Consider the following 26,220-nt stretch of genomic DNA (forward strand, 5'->3'; position numbering starts at 1 on the left):
TTTACTCATAAATCATTCTTATTATAAAAATTAAGGGTTCTCGTACCCGCCCACCAAGACTGTTGTCATCAGCTTCAACTGAAGAAACCACCGAATCAGAACAACGAAGTATACCTGGGAAACAGTTAAAACAACGTTGGTCCGGTTTGTTTGGCATCAAAAACCCGCACCAAAGTCAACTCTGTGAATTATTAAATAGTTATGCAAAAAATGGCGTCCCACAAAAATCAGCTTCGTTAAGTTTCGATCATCAGGATTTTGATGCAGCCCAAGAATATTTGGATAATATGCACTCATCTTGGAAGGATTTTGTTCACTGTGATAATATGTCGGATGTACAGATAAAAATACAAACGGCCATTTGGGAATTAGTTACAACAGAAGTGTATTACATACATGCACTACAAACTGTCACTGATGTGAGTTTTGTTTGTCAATCTGACAGGTGTCAAGAATAATCGTTATTTTATTTGAAATTTTAGCTTTTTCTTGCCTGTTTAGAGGCAATACAAGATGAAAAACTACTTACCGACGTTGACCAAAACAAATTGTTCTCCAATGTCCGTGACATTTGTGAGGCTAATTTAAAATTTTGGACATTATATTTGTATCCAATGGTGGCCAGTAGTGTTGCCAGTCATGCACCACTTTGCATTGATTATTTCCGCCAAGGTTTCGTCACTTTTGCAACGATATTTGCACCATACAAAAAGTATTGTGCCGAACAAAGCACTTGTCAGTTTTATTGTAAGGAACTGAATCGAAATAATGCACTATTTACGGCTTATCTGGCGTGGTGTGAGTCACAAAAGATGTGCAATCGTTTGCGATTGGCTGACATTTTGGTGCGGCCTATGCAAAGACTGACTAAATATAATTTGTTATTAACTGCGATTCGAAGGCATGTATTGGATGAAGATGATGCTGATGCAATTGATGAAATGGTAAGTTTAGTGGTGAATATGTCAAAAAGTATGATGAATATTTTTTTTTTTCAAATGTCATTTAAGATTCATTCTGTGGAGAATTTCGTGTGTAGTGTGAATAACCATTTAACAACGAGGCAGGAAAACGAACGTTTGAAAGGTGTTATGGCACGAATAGAGTCATATGACGTTGTGGTGAGTAAGGTGAGTTTTGTCTTAAATCTTGAAATTCACCTCAAATTCCACCTCAGGATACCAACAATGAGCATTTGGAAAAGCTCATCAAACAACATAGTGTCATGTTTGACTTATGTGCTCCTATGAAAGGTTGTCCCGCCCATCAAGTCCGCCATCTTTTCATGGAAGGCGATCATAAATATAAAGACAATTTAGGGAAAGCAGATGTACATTGTTTTCTATTGACTGACATTCTACTGGTTTGTAAGACAATAGCAAAAAAAGGTTTGGGTGCCTTAAAAGTCATCCGCCAGCCCTACCTCACCGATCGCCTAGTTGTTCAGCATAATAACAACACTTTGAATTGTGTCTACTTGAATGAGTTCCAGGTGGCAACTTCGGCCTTTACACTTCAGTGTTCCGAGGCTAAAAATTGGTACGAGTCAATGAAACGGGCAAAACATATCTACGCAAGACTGAAACAAGGCAGTGCTAATAATTTGGACAGTTTTCGATATGGTGGCAGTGGTGCTAGTGGTGGCACTGCGGATTCTTTAGGTGTTAAAAAGAGTCCAATTAATAGTTCGATTTGTAGTCATGTATCGAGCGCCAATAATAGCCATAGTGGGTCAGTTGAATGGAATGATTCAAGGAATATATCTGTTGAGTTTGAAAAGACAAATTCACTTTCTAGTGATGAAGGTTTGTTTGAAGAGATTTTTTTGAAAAGAAAAATTAAACTTAACGAAACTTTTATTTTTATTTTCTTTAGGTACAAATCAAGGATTTGGTGCAAAAACTAAACTCCTAGCTACTAGTCCACATAAACAAAAAATAATAACATCATCCAATACGCTGTCAGTGCAACCGATGAACCATTTAGGACAGAGTTTGCCAAACTTAAATCTACATCATAGTCAATCGTGAGTTTGGATTTTAATTTTTTATCTGTTCAAAAGGGAAATCTTATGTATAAATAAGTTTTAAAATATTTATGGTTATTTAAGGATGCTGTAAATAATTTTAATAATTGTGGTTTCATTGTAGTGGTGACTTAAACAAAAAAAAAATTGTATATAATTTTGAGTTGCCTGCGAGCTTGATTCAAAGTTTAAAATGAAAATAATCAATTTTTAATTATAATTTATTTTATGTGTTTAATTTCTAAATGTATTATGCTTTTATTAAACCAATATGACACAGGTTAACAGTCATCACATTTTAGGATTATCTTTAAGTTGCACAAACAGAGGGAAAATTAGTAAGCTGTCAAAATATTAGCTAGCTATCTTATAACTGAGTTTACGTAGTTTTCGTTAAAATTTTATAGTTCTATCACATACTTAAGCAGCAAGACTATAAAGTGAAAAGCATAATCAATAAAATAATTTGTTTTCCGAATTATGACAGATCTAGTTACCTAAAAAAATATACGTAAGATCTCTGTATGCACATGACATAAAATTTAACGAAACTAGACTTCCGACATTCATAGGCAATACAAAACGGTTGTATGTTCTCACACAGCTAGACAACTAAAGGCAAAATAAGATCAGTGCAAAACTTTGGATGAGATTTCTACTTAAAAACGAGAAAAAAAACTTAACGAAAAACGCTGTAACCGTTCGCGTACACTAAAACCGAATTATCGGCCGACATCGGGTCGGAACTAATCGGACGACTTTCTCGGGTCTGGATACACTGCTTGCGATCTAGGACGGTGCCTGCCGTTCTGTAGTCTGACTTTGTGAAACTTGAAGTGAATATAAAAATTTTTGTCAATGGAAGGTTTTTAATTCGGATTATGTCGGTTAATCGGTTATTATTGGGCGTCATCGTAAGTCAACGGACGAAGTCGCTTTCAGGGGTGTACGCGCTTTCTTTTCTTTCTATATGTTTGGTTCGATCGGCCGAGTTCGTCCGACAACGCCCGAGCATACGTCGGCCGATGACAGGTTTGGTGTACGCGACCGGTAAGGCTATAACATTGGCATTTGTGTGTGTAAACACGTTTAGGTGATCTCTTGAAGCTGGAATTTTAATGATCAACTTATAATGACGGAGTGCTACTTTTCATTCAGTAGAAAATTTGAATGAAATCTCTAACGAACGTGACATAAGACTTAACGAAATATGCCTAAATTCATGATGGAGGACTGTTGCTTTTCGTTCACTTATGTTTTCGCAACAATTTTGTATATCTGAGAATAAGTTTAGTTTTCTATAATTTAATAACATGGTGGAAGACTTTTACGTTTGTTAGGTGAGTCCAATTTTTCGTTCTATTTTGACTTAAGCTTCACTTCACGTGATTTTTTATTGTTATAACCGAAGATACTAGCCATGTGTACAATGAGTTGTAAAAGCTTGTTGAATGGAAAACACAAATGTGGGTGTCAAATAATGGAATTATAAAAACTTAACGAAACTTATTGTTTCATTAAGACGGTTGTTGTTAAAGAATTGAACTTAATTTATTTGCACATTTTCGGAGGTAGTAAATTTAAGATAATAAGAAAGTAATAAAACTTAACGAAACTTAAAGTTAACTAACAATTTTGTGTCTATAAGGCTTTACAGGTGCTATTTTGCAATCTCTACTGTTTTATAGACATCTTGGCATTCATACACACTTGTCATTTAAACAGATAAATGTACTTGGGTATATTTTGTATACTGTGGCTGTTTAAAAGGCGTACACGGCAAAAATTGTTTAAGTCTTTAAATTCAAGTGCTAGAATCTTTCATTTTGTATCACACTCAATTTACCTCATTATCGTCTGCCAAATAATAAAAAGCTTAAAAACCCCGCACTCTCGACTCAGCACCCAATGATTTTCCATTAAAAACATTCAGGAATAAAAATATTAAACCACTTGAATTTAAATAAAAAATTTATTTATTATGATTTTGTATTTTATTTAAAAATAAACACAATCACACAAAACACCGCCCAAAAGTCAATGTAGTGTTTTTAATTGCTGTTCTTTTTTTTTGTTGTTATTGTTCTTCTTATTGTAGTAACCTTTACCATACTTATAGTAACAATACGTTGCTTGTACCTGGACCAACAAGTAGTCATTCGGGCAATTTATTATCGCCTAGTCATCGTGGTATATCATATCCACCACCAAGTCCAACGAGGTAAGTTTTTGTTTCATTCGACAAAGTAAAGGTTATTAAACAAAAAAAATTTAAAATTTATATATATTTTATGCATGGTGATTGTCTTTATTCATTTCGAACATTGGTTATATATGTATATGGTATTTTTGTATATTATTTTAAAATTTAATAATTTTATACTAAGCACTTTCTTGAAATTTTCGAATTCATTTTCACCTTTTTTCTATATTAATCAAATTGTTCGTTTGTTATTTACATACCTTATAATTAATAATATTAATCTAGTACATTTACATCCTATTGAACGAAATGAATAAAGAAAGTGCACTAAGTGAATGTGAATTGTAACAAAACAATAACTATACAATTTTAACTTTCATATATTTCATAATATAGAGCTACTCTTCGGCGAGGTATGGCATTTTCGGCGTCAATCAAAAACCCACCACTAGTCAAATCGCGTAACATAACCTCACAAAATAGCATAAATTGGCATCAAATACCAGCCACACCAACGCCTACAAGCCCCCAATCGCAATCACAGTCACAGATAAATCAAACATCATCATCGTCGACATCAGCGATTGCAGCGCCACCTTCGACACCACTGACAGATCAAACGCCATTAACACCAACATCTGGCAGTGCTGCTCAACTGACAAATCATACCGGAAGTGATGTTAGTTCATTGCATATTAGCAGTACGGAAACTGACGTTTGATTTAGTCGATCGTTACCAAATATTGTTGTTTGTTCGTAGTCTTCTAATTTATTTTTACTTATTTTTTGTTTTATCTATCGTCGTTATCTTCCTGTTTTTTCTTCTTTAAAATATAAAAAAAAAATCTATAATGTATGACTTTTTTCTTGACAAATGATATAACGAAAGCATTGTGGTACTTAGCTTTTTTAACAAAAAACAAAAAAATAATTGTATTTTTTAAAAACATCACAATTAATGATGTGATGGTAATGATAGAAATATTATTTATAAACTTAGTATTAAAAAAAAAAAGAATGAGGTCATTAACTTAAGAGTATTAGATACAATTTTAAATGTACTTATTTACTTATTAAATATAAAAAAAAAAACTATACAAATATAAAATTATATTTTAAATATAAAAAACAAAATCAAATGTTGTGGTATTAAAAATAGTAAAAAAAAAAAATAATTTCTTAGGTGTTAACCTTAATTGACATGTACCTATCTTAGTGACACTTGCGTTAAGGTTTAAACAAATTAGCATTTTAAATAGAATGTATTGTAAATTTTTCAAAAAAAAAAAAAAACAAACAACAAACAACGTGTAGTTTTTAACAAGATGAATTTCCACGCTGTTTGGAACGCGTATTCTAGTTTGCCTTCAAAGCTTTTTGGGTAGATACATATATTATATAAATACTATATACTCTCTATAGATCTTCCTTGTTCATTCCAAATTTATGATTTGCTTCTTTTTTCAATTTTGAGCGTTCACATAGTTTTTCTGCAAATAGCAAGGGCCGAGTTCAACGAAGACCACCTGGACTTAAGTTCTTAATTTTTAGAGGTTTTAATATTTCAGATTCATAAAAAGTGACATTTGGTTCTGACCAATCAGATTCACTTAAAAATCAGAATTAAAGTTCAGGTGGCTTCCATTGTTTACAAACGTCAAAATCTTCACAATGACGAAAGTGACATTTTTTGAAAATAACTGAGCATTGTGTGAAATAATTTTGATACGTTTAACTAAACAATCGACAGCTTTAATTAATAAATTGATAAAAACACTGACGAAAAGAAGTGTTTAACTCTGATATTTTTTAAATTGGCCAGTTTTAGCAAAGTAATGGCTGTCATTTTTAAATATGGTGGATTTGTTATAATTCCGTCTGAAAGAAGAGTGTGTAAAGTCACAACTAATGTCAAAACCGAACGAAAATTGTCAGCAGAAGTTATCGTTAAAACAAAAAGTAACAATAATGGATTCTGGGGCCCTGTTCTGTATTTTTACCACTATGGAGACAGTAAAATATGAACATGCATTGAGTTGAGAGTGTTAACTCGTGTGTGTCAAGCTTGGTCTATTATAGTTGGGCCTTAAATTGGCAGATGATCTTTCTGACAGAACAGGTTTTTCTATATTTTTCAAACACACCTTTCTTTAGCCCTCTTCTTTTGGAGATGGCAAAATATCCTGAATTACTTACACAAACGCGGTGAAATAATTCAATTAGATTGATGAATTCTGCTTCTTTAAAGCCTTACAGAAGTAATAGTAGCATCCGTTAGGCCTCATACAAGCAAAATTGTAAGTTGGGTGCCCACCACAAGAGTTTGTCACCAATAAAGCTCCATGTATGGCATTTTCCCTTAGTAAATGCCAGAACTTCTTGACGAATGTTTTTAGATTTCAAAGAAAAAATTATAAAAGAAAGTTTTTGAAAAATTGACATGTCTTTTCGGCCGGTGTAAATTGGAAGATTCAGGCCTTTTGTGAGTTTCACCTTTTGCCCAAACTGTTATACCAAACAGACAAAATAAATTTGTTATACAAAGTATTCTTTTCTGATCGAGTAGATTTGCAGAGATTTCCTGAGAGTGCGTTCAATTGAAAATCGCTACTAAAGTTGTAGAAGTTAATGTAAATCCAGTAGATTTCGTTGAGAATTTAAACTATTTGCTTGAAATGTAATTGATGCTCAATATTAAAAAAAAAAAAGGTAAACCAGGAGTAACTTTTCAAAACATGATCAAAAAACCTTTCAAGTCAAACCAAAACTCCATCTCATCATCTAACAAAGCCTTACTCATTCATAATACTAAGTCTATAAACTTAAACAAAAATAAAAAAATACATTCCTATTTCTTATAAATCTAAAACTTAAGTAAATCTAATCATTTTAGTGTTAATTATAAAAAAAAACATAATATATTTTATTTAATTGATTCAAAACAAATTGTAAAATAAGTTTTTTTGTAAATAAATCAAAACTTCCAACTAAAGGAATATTTTTTATTCAAAAAAAAATGAAAAAAAGCGTAACATAATTTCTAAATTAATTGTACAGAAAAAAGGAAAATACAAATTCTAGTGTTTTCCAAATATTTAAATTAAAAATTAAATTAAAACAAAAATAATACAAAAAAAAACATTATACATACATTATTAAAAATCTACATATTTTAAAAATTCTATATAAAAAATATTAAATGTTATATCACTAAATTATTATAGAAGAATAATTTAAGTGATATAGGCGTATAAATTATTTAAAAATTCTATAAAAAAAGAAAACTAATTATTGTTGAATATCAAAAAGAAATGTTTTAAAAATGGTTTAAGATTTGTATAAATAAATTTGTATACATAGATTTATAAAATAAATATATAAAAATAAAAAAAAATCAATTCAGTCCAAAGTAAAAATAAATTTTACACAAATTTACAATATAAAGTATTTTATGCAAATATTCAGCCTGTAAAACACTTAATTTTTCTGATTTAAAATGAAGGGCTGCAGAATACGCAAAAAGCTAATTAACAATAGGTTCAAAATACCTCTTACTTTTTTCCTCTTTTGTCACTCAACTAACTACTTTAAATGATTATGTCATCACTCAAGTCGAGATTTTACTTAAAAAATCTTAAGCATTTGCTTAAGCAACTGAAGTTTTATATTTATTTGAGTTAAAAAAATATCTTAATCAAGTTTCACGATGAAATTCGCAGCCTCTATTTGAGTTACCTGGCAAATAAAAATTTCAATTGGGTGTTTTCACACCTTAATACTGCTGACTCTGAAGAGTGACTGCGAAAAAACAAAATATAATATATCAAAGGTCACACCCGTAACGTTTATTTTCATACCCCTAACATTGTTAAACCGAATATTTTTGATAGTTTTTCATAATGTCGTTTCTCTTGTTGGTCGGTAAATAAATTAACATACTTAACACGTGAAAGACTTATTTGAAATTCCAGCAAATATCGGTTGAGATGCACTTATGATGAAAGTGATACTCTTGAAGTGATACTCTTGAAGTGATACTCTTGAAGTGATACTCTTGAAGTGATACTCTTGAAGTCCCTGAAAAAAATGTCAGGCCATCTTACTAATTACTTACTGTGGATCACACCCGTAACGAACGTCTGGCCATGCCACCGCGAATAACATACGTAACGCAAAAGACAGTATCCCTGAAAAGAAATGTCTAGGTGGTGGAGACTTGATTTGAACTCAAAACCTCTGGTAATCTCACCAAATTCGTACGCCACTGTGGATCACACCCGTAACAGAAGAGGCGGTATCCCTGAAAAAGAAGTCTAGGTGGTGGAGACTGGATTTGAACCCAGAACATCTGCACGGACAGCCCATCTGACTCCGTTACCTTACGCCACTCTGTGTCACACGTCACACCCGTAGCAAATCTTAATTTGATATTGATATTAAATTAATGTTCTTAACACTTTCAATTAACAACATAGCCTATTATAAAAAAAAACATTACCATTGTTATTGCCTAATAGTCGAATAATTCATAAAAACTATGAGTTTATGTGTCACACCCGAAATGATGTAAACGCCCAGCTTTCTATTTTTTGACAATATCTCTCTATCTTTCTCAAATGTTTAACTCTCTACTTTAATGAATATGACATTTGTTTTTCTCTCTTCGAATTTCTAAGCAAGTATGGTAGCTGCCAGCAGCGCTGTGGACAACGTTAAAGTCTTAAAGTTTAAAAATTTACATGACAAACATGCTTACAATTTGAAATGACAGTATATTTTATATGATTTTTTTACAGCAGCAAAATATATACCTAACCAAACCCCCCACAGAAAAAATAAAACAAAAAAATGGACACAAAGCAATATTAGCATTTAAATTTGTATTAAAAGACAAAACAATAGAAAGCAAAATTAAATATAAAAACAATTATTTACCAACAAATTTAAGCTTAAATCAAATTATAAAATAAAATTTTAAAAATAAAAAACCTAGATAAATAAATACAAAAAAAAACAAACTCAAAATATATCTTGTTGGAAGGACCAATTAAAAAGTAAATTAAATGTATAGTGAGAAAACTTTATAAACTTTGAATGCAATATTTAAAAATATAATTATAAATATAAATATATATTAAATTGTAAAGTTGTGGTCCTTACAGTAAATCTTAAATTAAAAAAAAAAGCTTCAAAAGTAACATCAAAATATAACTTTTTTGACCAGACGGAAAACAATAGGAATTGATGTAGCAAAGCATTAAACAAATAATCAAAAAAAAAAAAAACAAAAAATTAAAGTATTTAAATTAAACAAATTTTATTAAAATTAGGGAAATGTATTTAATAAATAAAGAAACAAAAAAAACTCAATCATTATTTTATTGAGAATTTTACACAACACATTATTTGCGTAGAATATGAAGTAGTAAGATGCAAACAAAAAAACAGCAACAAGAAAAAATAAATACGCTTCAAAGTAGTAAATTAAAAAAAAAAAAACGAACAACAAAAACTATACGAGTATTAAAATTTAATTGAACTTAAATAAAATGTGAAAATAAAAGATACTTAAAAAATGATAAATATATATTTTATCAAACAATAAATCATCATCTTTTTGGTGATTTAATAAAATTTTTGCTTGATAAACAAAAATAAAAAGATAATAAATAATTTTTTGTTTCATATTTTAAATGAAATAAATACATTTTTTTGAGAGGGAAAAAGCCTAAAACTACAAATATTGTGTCATAATATTTATTTCTACTAATAAAAAATAAAATTAAATAAAATTAATAAATTTATTTATAAACAAAAAATAAAATAACATAAAATAAAATATAAAATAGTTTTGAAGATTTGAGAATTTTTGTGTAAATAAATTGAATTTTTTGAGAGAAAATAATTTAATTATTATAATAATAATCCCTCTGGAGGTTGATTGATTGAAAATGTCCACAAAAAAGGAGGGACGAAATTGAATTTTTTGTACATAATTTAAAAAAAAATATATAAATATAAAAATACAAGAAAATCGTTTTAAACGAAAATTGTTCACAAAAAATAAGCAAAATAAAATATGAAAATATTATATTAAAAAATAAAATAAAAAGAAAATATAATTTTATTGAGGAAAAAAAATAACCGTGTTTTATTTATGCTAATCTAGTATAACACTTTTTCGAAAACTCAGGATTCAATAAAAGAAGTATATCAAGGGTATTTCAAAATATTCTGTATGCACAAAATATTGTATGACCACAATACTGTAAATGCAAAAACTGTATTTCAAAATTCTGGTTGGTGAAAATTCTGCATTTAAGAAATTCTGTATTTCAAAACTTTGTATTTTGAAATGCTGTAAAAAGGCTGAAAAATCGTTTTAATAATGTAAAAAAGAGCTCACTTTTTTACATTATCAAAACGAATTTTCAGTTTATTAAAATACAGTATTTTTTATATCTAAAGGTCTTAAAATACAGAATTTTGAAACACAGAATTTTGTAATACAGCATTATAATATACAGTATTTTACTCATACAGTATTTTCAGTTACAGTTACAGGATTCTGAATGTACAGTATTTTGACGTACCTACAGAATTTTAATCATACAGTATCGTACAGTATTATACAGAATTTTGATCATAAAGAATTTTGAAATACGGTAATACGACCCGCTCCCGAATATTAAATCTTGCAGACAAAAATTTAATCCGCAAAGAAAAATGAATTAAAGTCTCTCAAAATCTCCCTATTAGCTTTTTTTACTCGTCTAGTACGTACGAGTAGGTATTGCTTTCGAGATTTTAATCAAATCAAAAAATTGTTGTATTTGCATGATCTACGAGGCCAAAAGTCAAAATATCAAAGTTAACAAATATCCATTATTATTGCAGTCCAAAAGTAGGGGACACTCCAACAAACAACAGACTAAAACCCCACTCTTCTCCAATTACGAGAAACCAAAAAAAAAAAATTTGTCGGAACTTAATCATTGAAAATTTGTTAGACAGGACTGATTTGCACAGTTTTAGCTATTTATTAAAATTGCAGTGTTTAATTTGTTTCTGGTGAAAATAGCGATGGATACGGAAACAACAGGTATTAGACATTTCAAATACAATTTATTTTATGAAATTTGTTTTACCTTAATATTTTTTTAGTGGTGGACAAAAGGGGCTAAAATAAAGATAATTTTTTAAAGAATTTTATGTATGAAAAGAAATTTCTTTGTGTATCCTGCTTGTAGCTCAGGGAAATTAGTCAAAATATGGGCATGAAATCGCATTTTTCGCGGGACAAAATTTTTTTCATGAAATGTGTTCGGGTGGTTGTCCTTATCATAAAAGTCAATTTGTTGGGATAATTGGAGGTTGGGAACAGCCGCCATCTTGGAAAAGAGATTGGTATCGTTTTTATTGAATAGCTCCATTGTTATTCATTTTAACAAAAAATGACAAAGGTAAGACTTATTAACAATAAAATTATCTAAGAAATGATATACAAAACAATTCCGTGAGTTGATTGAATAAAATTTTATAGTTGGTCAAAGTGCGGGTTTGTATCGCAAGGTTGGGACAAAATGACATTTTTTCATATATCTGACGAACTTTTGATTTGTTTGGATAATTCTTCAAGAATGAATTGTAGTACTTATAATTACCTATAAAATGAGCCCACAATCGTTATTGTCACCATCGTATTGTAGAAGTAATCTAACTCCGAATCTCAACATGTACTAGTCAAAAGTAAGAAAACAGCTGTTTTTTTGCTAGTAGGTCGAGAAAATTTTGGGAGTAGAGGTATAACCAAAATATAAGTACGCAGTTATGCAGCCATACGCGTGTTAATGTCGATTTCGAAGGTCTGACAACTCTAATTTTGTGCTTTATCTATACGGTTTTTGGCGGGTTAAATAACGTAAGTTTTCCAGTTAATGTGAATGGGCTAAATTTATACTATTTGAAATTATGAATATACAAGTTGATGCTCTATTATTTTTCCTAAATCTGGATACCTCAATCTCGGCTATGGGGTTAATAGAACTCACGATATCAGCTTTTTTAACTAACCATATCAGGCTTTTCAATTTAAATAAACAAACAAAAATCTAAACAAAAAAAGCTTCTAAAACATAATCGTATAAACGGCTTATATATAGTTCTAAAAGCTGAAACACAATCACGCTTCAGGGCGTCGCTTCGTTGCGTTACGTTGAGAAATCCTCAAAGCGCGCTTCTGTCACTTTGACTTTGAACAGCTGATTGCAACATAAAATCTGCTGTCAAATAAAAAAAAACACAGTCACTCACAAAATTATTGGGCCAAGTCTTTATCTTGATTTAATTGTGGAAAAATGAAAAAGGATATTAATATGTCTAAAAAATGCATAGAAATTTGTTTATTCTTTAATCCTATAGTTATAAAAACAAAACCAATCAAAATATATTGTTTTTAACAATAAAACTCAGTCTAAAACATCATTAAATTTTTTTTGTTTTTAATACGTAAATTGTTTTGATTTAAAATATCTCGATGTCATTTTTTTGTGCAAAATCTATATAGAGAAATTAAAAAACACACATAGTTTTGCAATAATTTATTTTTTTTTATTCACATTTGGCACAATAATAATGTGGGTGACTGTAACTATGTCTGTTAAATGTCAGAAAGCGAGCAAAAGTTCAGTCTGGTTGAACTTTTGCTCGCTTTCTTACGTTTCCTTACGTTTGTCAAAAAAAGCGTACGTAAGAAAAGCGTCATTGTGTGAGGATACACAGATTTCCTATAGTTGAACTTTTCGCAGTTGTCAAAATCGACGGCAAAGCGTGATTGTGTTTCAGCTTTAAAAGCTGAAACACAATCACGCTTTAGGGCGTCGCTTCGTTGCGTTACGTTGAGAAATCCTCAAAGCGCGCTTCTGTCACTTTGACTTTGAACAGCTGATTGCAACATAAAATCTGCTGTCAAATAAAAAAAACACAGTCACTCACAAAATTATTGGGCCAAGTCTTTATCTTGATTTAATTGTGGAAAAATGAAAAAGGATATTAATGTGTTCAAAAAATGCATAGAAATTTGTTTATTCTTTAATCCTATATTTATAAAAACAAAACCAATCAAAATATATTGTTTTTAACAATAAAACATCATTAAATTTTTTTTGTTTTTAATACGTAAATTGTTTTGATTTAAAATATCTCGATGTCGTTTTTTTGTGCAAAATCTATATAGAGAAATTAAAAAACACACATAGTATTGCAATAATTTATTTTTTTTTATTCACATTTGGCGCAATAATAATGTGGGTGACTGTAACTATGTCTGTTAAATGTCAGAAAGCGAGCAAAAGTTCAGTCTGGTTGAACTTTTGCTCGCTTTCTTACGTTTCCTTACGTTTGTCAAAAAAAGCGTACGTAAGAAAAGCGTCGTTGTGTGAGGATACACAGATTTCCTATAGTTGAACTTTTCGCAGTTGTCAAAATCGACGGCAAAGCGTGATTGTGTTTCAGCTTTAATGGTCACATCCTCAAGATTGGGGTGTTCAGATTTAGGAAAAATAATAGAGCATCAGCTTGTATATTTATAATTTCAAATAGTATAAATTTAGCCCGTTCACATTAACTGGAAAACTTACGTTATTTAACCCCCCAAAAACCGTATAAAGCACAAAATTAGAGTTGTCAGACCTTCGAAATCGACATTAACACGCGTATGGCTGCAAAACTGCGTACTTATATTTTGGTTATACCTCTACTCCCAAAATTTTCTCGACCTACTAGCAAAAAAACAGCTGTTTTCTTACTTTTGACTAGTACATGTTGAGATTCGGAGTTAGATTACTTCTACAATACGATGGTGACAATAACGATTGTGGGCTCATTTTATAGGTAATTATAAGTACTACAATTCATTCTTGAAGAATTATCCAAACAAATCAAAAGTTCGTCAGATATATGAAAAAATGTCATTTTGTCCCAACCTTGCGATACAAACCCGCACTTTGACCAACTATAAAATTTTATTCAATCAACTCACGGAATTGTTTTGTATATCATTTCTTAGATAATTTTATTGTTAATAAGTCTTACCTTTGTCATTTTTTGTTAAAATGAATAACAATGGAGCTATTCAATAAAAACGATACCAATCTCTTTTCCAAGATGGCGGCTGTTCCCAACCTCCAATTATCCCAACAAATTGACTTTTATGATAAGGACAACCACCCGAACACATTCCATGAAAAAAATTTTGTCCCGCGAAAAATGCGATTTAAATTACTAATTTCCCTGGGCTATTGTTATTGTTATTATTTGTATGAAAACTTGAACGATTTACCTAACAAGTTCTTAACAATTCAGCCGCAGAATACCGCAGTCGCGCGAATTGTCTGGTCAGCACATAATCTGAAATTTTTTCTCCCGTTAGCAAATAATTTTGTATATTGGACAATTTAAAAATATTTTTTTTATAAAAAAAAAAAAAATTCAAGAAAAGAATTTTTTTCCAAAAAAAAAATTGTTTTGTAAAAAAATTTGTTTTTCCTAAAATTTTGTTTTTGTAACAAAAACAACTGAACTTGCGTGTTATAAAATAAAAAAAAAAATTAAAAAATAATTTGGCCGCTTAGATTGTTGTTGTAGATTGGTGTGGGTATGCGTCTATCTGAGCACATTTCCACCACCAAAACGGTTTAACCGATTTTCTTAAAATTTGAAATGGAATATTTTTATAAAATTCTGAAATTTAAAAACGTAAATGAGCGTACATAATGGTCTTCTTTACTTTAGACTGAAAAAAAAAACAAAAAAATATCCCAGGAAAACAACCAAGAAGCTATTTTGTTAGGGTCACTTTGACGACGTGTACGTACTTTTTTCCAAGTATATTTATGAACAAACAAAAGTTCTACTTTCTTGATTTACCTGTAGGATGAATGTTATGTTCCGAGTTTTCCGATTGCAAATATGTAAATCAGCAACCAGAACTCAAGGGAACTTTTTCGTTTTATTTATGAATAGAGTGTAAAGAGACCATTCTTTTGATGTCTCACTCGATGGATTTGAGGGAAATTTTTTTATTTGCATTTTTTCAACGAAAATAAAAAGAAAAATGGTAAAATTTGTATCTAAATGCATAAACCTGTTCACTAATTTCAACTAACGTTTTGTATATAATAAGCTGGAAAAATTTACTTCGAAAAAACAGATCAATAGGTTGCACAAATGTGATTGTGCTTTTTTGTGTCATCAAATATCTCTTTCAAATTGTCGATGATTTACATTGAAAAAAAAATTTGTAAAATCATATGAAATTCTTTTCAGTTTCCCCGCATGTTCTGCACCATTATTTAGTAGTAGAAGTAGTAGTAGAATTTATTTAGCATTTAAAATTTAAATAAATTCTTTTAAGACGTCTTAATAAATTACGAATCTCTTTTATAAATCCGAAATGTAATCAGCCCTATCGTGAGTTTCACGTGAACAAGATTCCACCCGGAAAATATTCAATTTCACTATTCCCCTATTGTGAGTTCGGGTCGAAAAGTTGTTAACGTTTGGACATCTTCCTTCATTTTCGAAATTTTTTCAGGTAATTTGCAAGGTGTTCGACAGCTCTTATCTCACTTAAATTTTGGTGCCGAACAAGAAACTAGTTTAGCGGAAAATGTAAAATCCCTTCGGGTGAAACTCATAATAGCTTTTGAGATTTCGGGCGAACAAAAATAGGGCTGAATAATCTAAAAATCGATTATAAATGGATACGTTTTCCCTATTATTTGTTTCTGGGTTTGGTCGTTGTTTCTGCAGTTACGCCTTATAGATAACTTTTCGGTGAAAGTTCCTATTAATTCAAACGGTTCAAAGTTAAGGTACATTGCTTCGTAAACTGTGCACCAAATTCTTCTCGTTAAAAATTACTAATTCAATTGTTCGCATTAAATTTTTGCATAAGGCTTCCATTTCAATAAGAATTGCTTTTGATTGAGATAGATTTGATCTGTTTTGTTCCTTTTGATCGCTGGAAATTTAGAAACCGACTAAAAACAGCATAGTAAATTAATTTTATTTGAAAACTAAAAGACCACAAATTCCGCTTTTTGTTTTTTTTTTTTTTTTTTATTTTCAACAGTTTTGCATTTTTATTAATTTCCAAAGTTCGTAATGTAATTTTTAACCTGCATGCTGTTAGTTCCACACAAATAACGTTTTTTTAATAATTTTGTTTTTTAACGGTTTTTCTACAAATGTTTTTTCATTATTTTTTCATTGTTTTCTCATTTTTTGTTTATTAATTCAGCATTTTTTTATTCAATGTCTCTTAAATAAGGCAATTATGTAAGCATGTTTTTCGTTTTGTTTTTCTATTTTTTTTTTTTTTTTTCTAAATACTGTCAAACATTCAGAATGTACGTATGTATTCTTAAACAATTCCAACAGTAAGAGATTTTGCAATTTCCTTTTTCTTTTAAATTCATAATTAAAATGCTTAGTTCTTATGTGAAAACAAACCTAAAAAATATCCCAACGGATACAATAAATTTAATACATCAACATGCGCATGGGAAAAGATTAAATATGCTTTATTTCAAAAGAAGCAATAGACGACAAAAAAGAAGAGAGAAAAAAACAACATCAATTCTAGCAGAAAAACTAATTTGAACAATGAAATGTTAATGACAATGATTATTCTAGATAAATGCACTTCTAGCATAATAAAAATTTTTTTTGTTTTTCTGCAAACATGCATTTGAGTATTTTATTTATTCAAAAATGTATTTAATTAAGAATAAAATTAATCATTCTTCAAAAAGACAACCAGAACCTGTAATCGTACATCGAACCCTTCTCTTTCCAAAAAAAAAAAATGTATCAAAAAACAAATGAAAAAACTACAACAACAAGAAAGAAACATGTTTTTTGTTTTAATTTTAAGCTCTCAGAGCAAGAATTTTATTAAAAATATGTAATTTGTTTATGCTGCTTTGTGTGATTTTCTTTACGATTATTTTTTTTTTTAAACAAAAAAAAAAAAGCAAACAAGCCAGCCAAAAAAAAGATACTTGAAAAAGATTGTTTTTTTTAATACAAAATAAATACACTTGATCAAGAAGAGAGAATAAAAAAAAATTAAACGATAAATTGATAGCAATTAAGGAAACAAATTATAATAATAATAAAAAAAGAATTAAAACTTCTAAGCGAGAGTAAAATAATAATTCTAAATTGTATGTAGTATAATAATATAGTATTAGTTAGTTTTTTTTTTTTTTAGGTTTCGTTTTAGGTTTTTTTTTCAAGGATATTAAATCCTCTGTTCACTGTTAGTTTGTTGTATTTTTTTGTTTTTTTTTATTTTTTCTTTCATTATGGTGGATAGTACATTTTTTGGACATTTAAAAGGAAAGGGGATACAATGGATGTGGGGGGGGGGGAAAAGAGGAATGGAAATTAACTCGTCGTTTGGAATTTGTTGCATGGCTGTATGATTGATGTCTTACGAGCAGGCACTGTTTCTGGTGTTGGGATGGCTTCACCGGTAGAAACTTTATTCGCAAATACTTGTTTGACACTGCCACCTTTTTGTTTGGCCATCTGATAATCTCCAGAATCGAAAAATTTTTGCTAAAATTAATATTTAATTTAGTAATCTTAAGAATTGTAGGTCAACTATTTGAAAGCCTTACTCCTTTTTGTAGTCTTTTTTGTAGGAACGCTGAATGTCCACCTGGACCACGCATGCCAGCTGCTGGATACTTTGATTTTAATTTCTCCTCTTCGATTTTTTCCAAATCACGAGGACTTGACTGAAAAATAAAATATTTGTATAAATTACGATTGCAGTTAACAAAGAAAATAAAGACAAATTAAAAAAAAAAACGAACAAACAATTATTATTAGTCATAAATGTAGTGCTTATCAAATTAAATATTTACTACCTTCAAAACTGAATTTTGAATTTGAAACGTTTTTTTTTTTTTTTCATGAGAGTCATAGTTATTGATTTTGACCATTGAAGTATTGTTGAGCAAAGTGTGCACACTTAATAAGTGGTCCTCATAATTATCTTCACGATTCACAAAAAACAAACGATAGCCTTCTCTGCATAAGGCATAGAACTTTAAAACATCACCCTTAAAATAGTAACTTTGGGTATACCTATACATCTGAAGTCACAAGATAGTACACAACACTGAGCCTTTTTCAATCAGGGAGTTAGAAGCGAACTATGTGCTATCATTAGCTAGAGTGCATGTACATCGATTCGGCCAGAACGTTGGTATCGAAAGGTGTAATTTTGATATGACCTGTAAACTTCACGAAAGACATCGACGCAGAAATGAAATGTAGGATGAATCTTTGTGTTTCTTTGTACGGAGAAAGCTATTCAGGCATCAGGCATTATGGCGGAGAATTAAACATATGATTTATAAACACTCAAAAACGAATTGTAAGTTTATATAAACTAGCCGACCCCGCACTCAAAATTCGAGTGCCAACTGTAACTTTTATTTATGCTCAAATAAGCACACTATATAAATCACTTTATTTACTACTAAGAATATGCAACACTTAATTTTTTTCGAAATTCGAGAATGTTTTCGAAGGTTCTAGTCTTTGCTTTTAGAAGTTTCCACTTCCAGAAGGGAGAGGGCGTGGTTCAGCACATTTGTTTTTGTTTTTTTCCTCAATTTTAATTTATTGTTTTTAGCTATTTCGGTAAAAAAAAAATAAAGTATATATTCTGCACATCTAGATAAAATTTCCTATCGTTCCGTATATAATTTATGCCCCTTCGGTTTTTGTGGGCCACGTATTTTGTACCACAAAATAAGTGTTTGCCGTTTTATTATATTTTTTTCGAAATTCGAGAATGTTTTCGAAGGTTCTCGTCTTTGCTTTTAGAAGTTTCCACTTCCAGAAGGGAGAGGGCGTGGTTCAGCACATTTGTTTTTGTTTTTTTCCTCAATTTTAATTCATTGTTTTTAGCTATTTCGGTAAAAAAAAAAATAAATAAAGTATATATTCTGCACATCTAGATAAAATTTCCTATCGTTCCGTATATAATTTATGCCCCTTCGGTTTTTGTGGGCCACGTATTTTGTACCACAAAATAAGTGTTTGCCGTTTTATTATATGATGATCAGAACAAACTCAAGGCAGGAATCGGCAAAGGTCATAGCATCGTTCATAGAATACCAAGAACTTTGCGACCAATTTGATGCGACAAATCGAAGATTCCATGAATTTAAACAAATGGTTAAAAAAAATTATATTAAGAAACCGGCAACAAATCAACAACACGAGTTCATTTATCTACAAGGGTAAAACATAAACAGACATTCCATTGTTTTCACGATCTGTGTCGTTTTTACCAAAATTTGAAAACGTACTTATTAAAGTTGAGACAAGTATTAGGCCTCCTATTCCAAAAACAAAAAATGTTTACTCAGCATTCGTCATTAGTAAAAGAAAAGTTAGTAGACGACTAATACATGCCGTCTGCATCTTGAAACTTCATGCCACTGGACCCATTTTGAGTACACATACTGTTATAAATTTGACCAATAGAGGCGAGTTAAGTACTAGTTCAGAATGATAATGAACTGAGTTCGGCATGTAAGCGATTATATAGGGAGAGTACACAAATGACCAGGCGATCGATTTGATAACGCTATTTTGACGAAACCTTGGTTTACGGTGAAGGATTTATCAAGTCTGGAGGCAATTCAATAAAAATAAAAAGAACCTGATTTTGCTACTTCGGATCTGAATATATTGCTGGATCCCGTCGTTTATTATGTTCGGTTAATTGCACCCGAATTCGTTCTAATGTACGATAGGCAAACACACGATGCTACCTAGCCCAGAATTAAACCTTATCGAGCATTTATGAGGTAAGCTTAGGCGAAGGTTAGAAGTTAGAGAACGATAAATGCAGTTCTATCTACTGTAAATGAATTTAAAATGGCAGTGGTAGAAGAATGGTAAGAAACTTCTCAGGAAACAGTCAAGAAACTGTTCCAGGTCAATAAATAAGGTCAATTAATAAGGTGGAACTAGAGCTAGTGTACAGTAATAAATTGCGCCGGAATTTTGTCGCAATGTTTAATTTTCGAGTAACTCTTTGTTTACTTTTACCTCTTAAGGCCCGTGATTTTAAATCTTTTAAAAATAGTCTAAAATTGCATGCATCTCAACTGCGCCAATAGAAAATTACAGTTACAAAATAAAGGAAGAGGGTAATTCTCTACTTTTGCTCGTAAGTGTATTACCTTAACCATGTTTAATCAGTGGATCTTAGTTCTACCTTACTTTAAGCATACCGATATCGTCGGTGAAACCAGAAAAGTGTGTAACTCCATTTAAGCAAATTTTATAGGAGAGCAAAAAAACAAAATCGTTTTGAAGGCATTTGTATGAGTTTTCATTTTCTAATTTGCTAATAAAATAAAAACTATGAACTTTAAGGGGATTCTGAGTTTAAGCATTGTATATATATTTCTATAGTACTATCAATCCTTGAAAATACTTTAGCGACATCTTTTGGTACATCTGCACTTCAATTTTCTGCATAAGGTTCAAATATAAAATAAACTAGCGATCCCACCGGTGGCCACGCAAAACAGAAAATTCTATTTCATGAGAGTACTATAAGAATATATATACAATGGTTTAAGGAACGGTAGATATTAGGTTTGTCTAACAGATGGCATTCAAATCTAATTTTCAGAAAATTTGGAGTTACACACTTTTCTGGTTTCACCGACGATATTGAACTTAATTATTGCCTTTATGAAGGCAACGTTTTAATGGTAACAATGGAGCTCAAGTTTTGCATGTAACCTTATTAAAGCAATAAGGTTCAGTTGAGCATCAGAAGAATAATTTGAAAGCAAAGATTGTTACACGGCTGTTCTGATTTCGGTTCGAATTGTATTTTCTCCCGTTTTCAAATCCGACAAATTTTTGCCGTTTTCAATTCGGGTAACAATAATTTGCTACCGGAAAACAATATTCGTTTTCGTTTTCAAATTCAAACGAATATGAAAACAGTCGTGTTAGTCAAAGTAAATGCAAAATTGCAAAGCTATTGAAAATAGTAACTCCTATTAATGAAGGCCTTCTGCCACAAGGTATTAAAAGTTTAAAAGACCATTGTCACGTATTTTGACATGATGCATCATGAAACCCAGGCTAATAAGGCACTCAACGTCCATGTTTTTTTTATAATTCCATCTCCTATTTTGAAAATAGATACTACACACACTGGTAAAAAGGGACTTTTAAGGTGGACATTACTCATAAACTGCATTAAAATTGTAAATTATCTACTACAAGTACTGAGTATATGTTTATTAACTGTAGAGGATTATTTTCTGCAGATTTTAATAATTATTAGCTAGTTTCTACATTTCACATTTACTCGAAATAGAATTGAAACATGTGTTTGAAAATTATCTTATTGATTTTATTTATTTTCGAAGTTATAACTAATAAAAAAAACTATTGCTGCCAGTAAGCTCTTTACTTTACTTCTGCTTCGATAACAGCTGAAATAGTTTCGAATAGTTTTCGATAAAAAATTAACAAAATTGTTCGAAAAATCTATTTTAATCGGATTTTCTTTTTTCATTTAATTTTAATTGATTTCTGACACCTATTGTGCACACAATCCAACTTCAACTGGCTTTCGATTTTTATCATTAACCATAAAATATATGTAGGTACCTATATTTCTTAATAGATAAAAAAAATATTAAATTGGTTAAAAATTGACGAATCTGTAGTTTTATTTTCAATGTCGAAGTAAAGTCAAAATCGTGCTTTTTGAAATCATTTTGAATGGTTGTAAGCAATATTGATTTGAGAAAAATTAGGTTATATACCAAAAGTTATGTATTTCTAATTCGTCTTAATAATTATGATCAAAACTACATATTTTTGAATAACCTAAATCCATTTGAGCTCATGCGCCGTTACTTGTGTCACTAAAATTTAAATCACACTCATGGGGAACCACAGCATAAAACTGGTCTGAATTTTTTTTTTTTCTTCTTTGGGCTTAAAAGTCATATAACCCATTTCTCAAAAAACTGAAAAGTTCTCATTATCAAAACTTTTAAAAATAATCTGTTCATTCACATAGTTGCGAACATCAAAATCCTTTTCTTGAGCGGTTTGTTCTCTCCAGATTTTAATTAAATCATTCCGTAAAAATTAAATTTTCAAAGAAAATTTCCAATATAGCACGCTTATGGTTGTGTATGGCTTCAAATATTACCGTTGTGTAATCTATATTAATTACTCGTCCGGACAACGAAAACCGGAAGGTGGGCAAAGGTGGGCAAAAAAAGTTACAGAACTTCAAAAATTGTATAGACTCTTAATTCTATCAAATGGTTTTCCAGTGTTTATTGGGTATGTTAACAAAAAATTCTTTAAGTGTTGCATATACACATATAGTGCTGACAACTGTTGACAATTCTCAAAAAAAATATACTCGGTTGAAAACAAACAGAGCTAAAACACGTAATCTTAAAAAAAATTGCATTATGTGCAAAGTCCTGGAATCATCTTTTGCTTTGAAAAGACTGCTCTGTTAAGCTGGAGAAATTTTCTCAAATGAAATAAATTGGGTGGTTTCATAGTTGTCAATCATTCCTTATAACTGTGAAAAGTCCAGTTTGTCTCTTAATTGCATTCAAATTTCAACCAAATGTCCACCTAGATGGATCATTTTTACCACTGTGCGACAGTGTTATAGAATACAAACTGCGTTTTTCAAATCATTTTTAAGTACCTATAAAACATTAATTCTGTATAAAATATAAAACGAAATCTCAAATTAGCAGAAAATCTATTTAAATACATTTTTTCATCATTGACGTTTGTCTCCTCAAAAAGAATATGTACCTACTTACCCTCTCTCTACTAGGGTGCCAACCGTACTCTATAAAAGAGTATTGTACTCTATTTCACGTATGTGTACTCTATAAAATCTATAACTCTGGTAGAGTACGTCAAAATACTCTTTTTTAATTAAGTGTAAGAGTGTACCACCACATAAACATAAGTATCTTAACGTTTACAAATTGGTGGATAACTTTCATATATCTAAAGATAGAATTGAATGAAAAAAAACAAGGCTCAAGTCACGGTTGTGTACATAATTTATTTTTTCTGTTCCGTTTTAAAAGAAGAACCTTTATGATTTTAAAATTGTCGTCTTTAGTTCTGATTTTACTTTGACTTACCGTGTTTTTTTATCATTCTGTTACGTTTTTGTTTTTGCTAGTTTGAGATTTTTGGGGATTTGGAGAAAATGGGAGAAAAAAATATTTATTTGAGATTTTGTCCATTGGATGCCTTTCTCCATGGAGATTTTGTCCATGGGGTCAAAAATTTTCTGGAGATTTTATCCGATTGAGATTTTTTTTTTGAGATAGTATAGGTTTCTCTAATTTAGAGAGTACAAAACACTATAATTTTTTTCGTTGTTTTAGTACGACCTATTTGTTTTGTGTTTGTTTCTTAGTCAAACTTAAAATTTAATTTTTTTACTAGAATTTTAATTTTTTTTTTATTCAAATTTTGTTCTCTATTTTACTTTGTTTTGTTTAAGACCTTAAAATATTAGATTTTTTCTTGTAATACAGTGGAATCTCGCTAACTTGAACACATACTAAACCAGGCTTGTTCAAGTTATGGGATTGTTCAAGTAACTGGAACATTTAAAAGCCTTCGTTTTTGTAAGAATTCAATTTGTTTTATAAGTTAATGTAAATGACACAAAATGCAATTACAAACGTAGTTACTACAATGAGGAAATTCAAATTTCTGTTGAAAAAAATTTATTTGTTCAAGTTATAGAGCTTCAAATATTTTAATTGTTCAACTTATAGAATCAGCAATACAAAAGTTGAAGAAAATAGCAGGTTCAAGTTATTGGATTGTTCAAGTTATCGTATCTTCAAGTTAGCGAGAGTCTACTGTATATCAATCTATTTAAAATTGAGTTAACCTTATATATTTTTATTTCGATGAATTATATTGACAACTGCAAAAATTGTAAGCCATATTCTATCTGTTCTTGCCACTTCAGCATTCACTGAGAGAGTATTTTCGGTCTTGAATATGAAATGGCGAGAGGAGAGGAATAGGGCTTCGTTGAAATTGATCAAAAATTAGCTCTTAATGTATATACATTTTGAATTTGAATTAAGAAGCAGAAAAAAATTAATTTTCAAGACTTGAAATAAATGGTACTCTTCTTTTTTCATATGTACTCTTTTTTTTCGTCTCTGAAATCAAATATACTCTATTCCTTCTTAAAAAAGTTGGCAACCCTACTCTCTACCCACCTACATAATATTATTGGTTAACAAATAGAAATAATAAATAAATTCAATAAATTAGAAAATCATACACACTCACCTGTGGCTCTTGAGTTGCTGGTGCTTCCTCAGTTGAACTCATTGTGTTTTTGATTTTTTTTTTTTTTGTATTTGTTTTTATTTTGGTTGATATGAATTCCAACACAATATAAATTTATTTATCAACAAGAGATGACAAACTCTGAAAAAAAAAAAAAAAATAGTAATAAAAAAAAGAAAATCAACGTCATTGACTTTAGCAGCAGTTGAAAACAGACCCGACAAATGTTATCAAGAAAAATACACACAAAATAGAGTAGTTTCTTCTTCATGATTTCAAAATAAACTCAAATTGAAGCAAAGTAAATAATCGAGAAAGCTTCAAGTCACGCTTGTTTGACCAAGCGCAATTGGATGTTAATTGGCCAAGAAAAATAGCTACAGAATAGAGCCGAGAGCAAACAGAAGAGAAGGAAGCAACTTAAAAAAGTCGGCCACGTGAAGTGTGAATTCATTGAATTGTAAATGCATTGAATTTGGGACTGAATCTCTCCAATCTCCATAGATGGAAATTCGTTCGTATGTCGGCCAACATTTAGCACAAGGACAGCCTGTTTAATGCACAACAGCAATCTTTTCGCTGTGGCAACACAAAAATGGTAATAATTTTGTCAAAATGTGCAAAGTAATTAAAAATGATTTATTTGGATAAGATGAGTTGAAAAATTGAAATTGAACAACCCACACAGAAATAAAATACCTCTTGGAAAAGGCCAAGTGTGTTCAAACAGGGTACAAATAAAAAGGTGCAAATTATTGCGGTGAATCTAAAAATATAAAAAATCACCTACGTTTTGTTTGTTATTTCTAATAAGAATTTTCAACTTGAAATAATTTGAAGAAAAATGTGAAAACTATTTAATTTTCTTTGGAATTAAACAAAATATATAGGCAAATCGGCTTTTACTGTTACAATTGAGATTTTTGCCGATTTTCCAAAAGAAAGGATGGCGGAGATGGATTTTTTCTTTTCTATTTTTTTTTTTTTCTACAAATGTTTTTTGGTTTGCTCACTTTTCTTATTGAATTTCTTTGATGCAGATGATTAATGAGTTTTTTTTTGCTAAGATTAATAAGATGTTTTCAAGTTTACTTGGATTAATTAATTAAATAAATTACAATTTTTTTTCTTTTTTCCTTTCAACGGTTTCTGATTTTTTTTTTTTTTGATAGATGATGGCGGACGCACTCAGCTGCTGCGCTTTTGGCAAAACAATTTTTTTTAAACAGGAGTACCAACTTGAAGAAAAATGAACTGTTTGTTTTTTGAAAGATGGTTATTAGTGATGCCAAAATGTGCAAACAAATATTAAGGAGGAAACAGATTGTAGATGCGACGACCAATGTCGGACTTGGTTAAGGTTTTGATATAAAAAAAACGCATTTTACAGCTCTATTCTGGCAAACCTCCAGAAGCTATCATGACAACCTCACAAGGAGAGCTAAAATTGATTTTGTGAGGTTTTCGCGTTACAAAAACTTTCGAATTTGTGATCTGCTCTGAAGGAGGTTACAACTCACAAGTTGGATTTTTGCTAGTAATAAGTTTGTGA

General features: G+C 30.2%; 2 protein-coding genes across 8 annotated transcripts in view; one reads left to right on the top strand and one right to left on the bottom strand.

The window, feature by feature from the left end:
• LOC129919565 (pleckstrin homology domain-containing family G member 5) overlaps positions 1-5,536 on the top strand; it is a 245,117-nt gene extending 239,581 nt beyond the window's left edge. For 4 of the 6 annotated variants that reach the window (XM_056000495.1, XM_056000497.1, XM_056000491.1 and 1 more), the window contains 7 exons: positions 36-419; positions 483-944; positions 1,011-1,121; positions 1,178-1,805; positions 1,876-2,026; positions 4,125-4,247; positions 4,626-5,536. In XM_056000495.1, the coding sequence (XP_055856470.1) occupies positions 36-419; positions 483-944; positions 1,011-1,121; positions 1,178-1,805; positions 1,876-2,026; positions 4,125-4,247; positions 4,626-4,950 (2,184 nt within the window). In that variant the 3' untranslated portion in view covers positions 4,951-5,536. The remainder of the gene's footprint in view (positions 1-35; positions 420-482; positions 945-1,010; positions 1,122-1,177; positions 1,806-1,875; positions 2,027-4,124; positions 4,248-4,625) is intronic. The other 2 variants (XM_056000493.1, XM_056000494.1) reach the window with 2 other exon arrangements.
• An 11,916-nt stretch (positions 5,537-17,452) lies between these two features.
• LOC129918820 (cAMP-regulated phosphoprotein 19) lies at positions 17,453-25,911 on the bottom strand. Of its 2 annotated transcripts, none has more exons than XM_055999563.1 (4): positions 25,787-25,911; positions 24,669-24,809; positions 17,918-18,037; positions 17,453-17,855 (listed from the first exon to the last, which is right to left on the bottom strand). In XM_055999563.1, exons 2-4 carry the CDS (start codon positions 24,708-24,710, stop codon positions 17,682-17,684), a joined length of 336 nt encoding a protein of 111 aa, XP_055855538.1. In that variant the 5' UTR covers positions 24,711-24,809; positions 25,787-25,911; the 3' UTR covers positions 17,453-17,681. The 2 variants fall into 2 exon arrangements, with proteins under 2 accessions (XP_055855538.1, XP_055855537.1); XM_055999562.1 differs by having other exon boundaries at positions 25,682-25,882.
• Positions 25,912-26,220: the final 309 nt, after the last annotated feature.

This window comes from Episyrphus balteatus, chromosome 4, assembly GCF_945859705.1.
Source record: "Episyrphus balteatus chromosome 4, idEpiBalt1.1, whole genome shotgun sequence".
NCBI lineage: Eukaryota > Metazoa > Arthropoda > Insecta > Diptera > Syrphidae > Episyrphus > Episyrphus balteatus.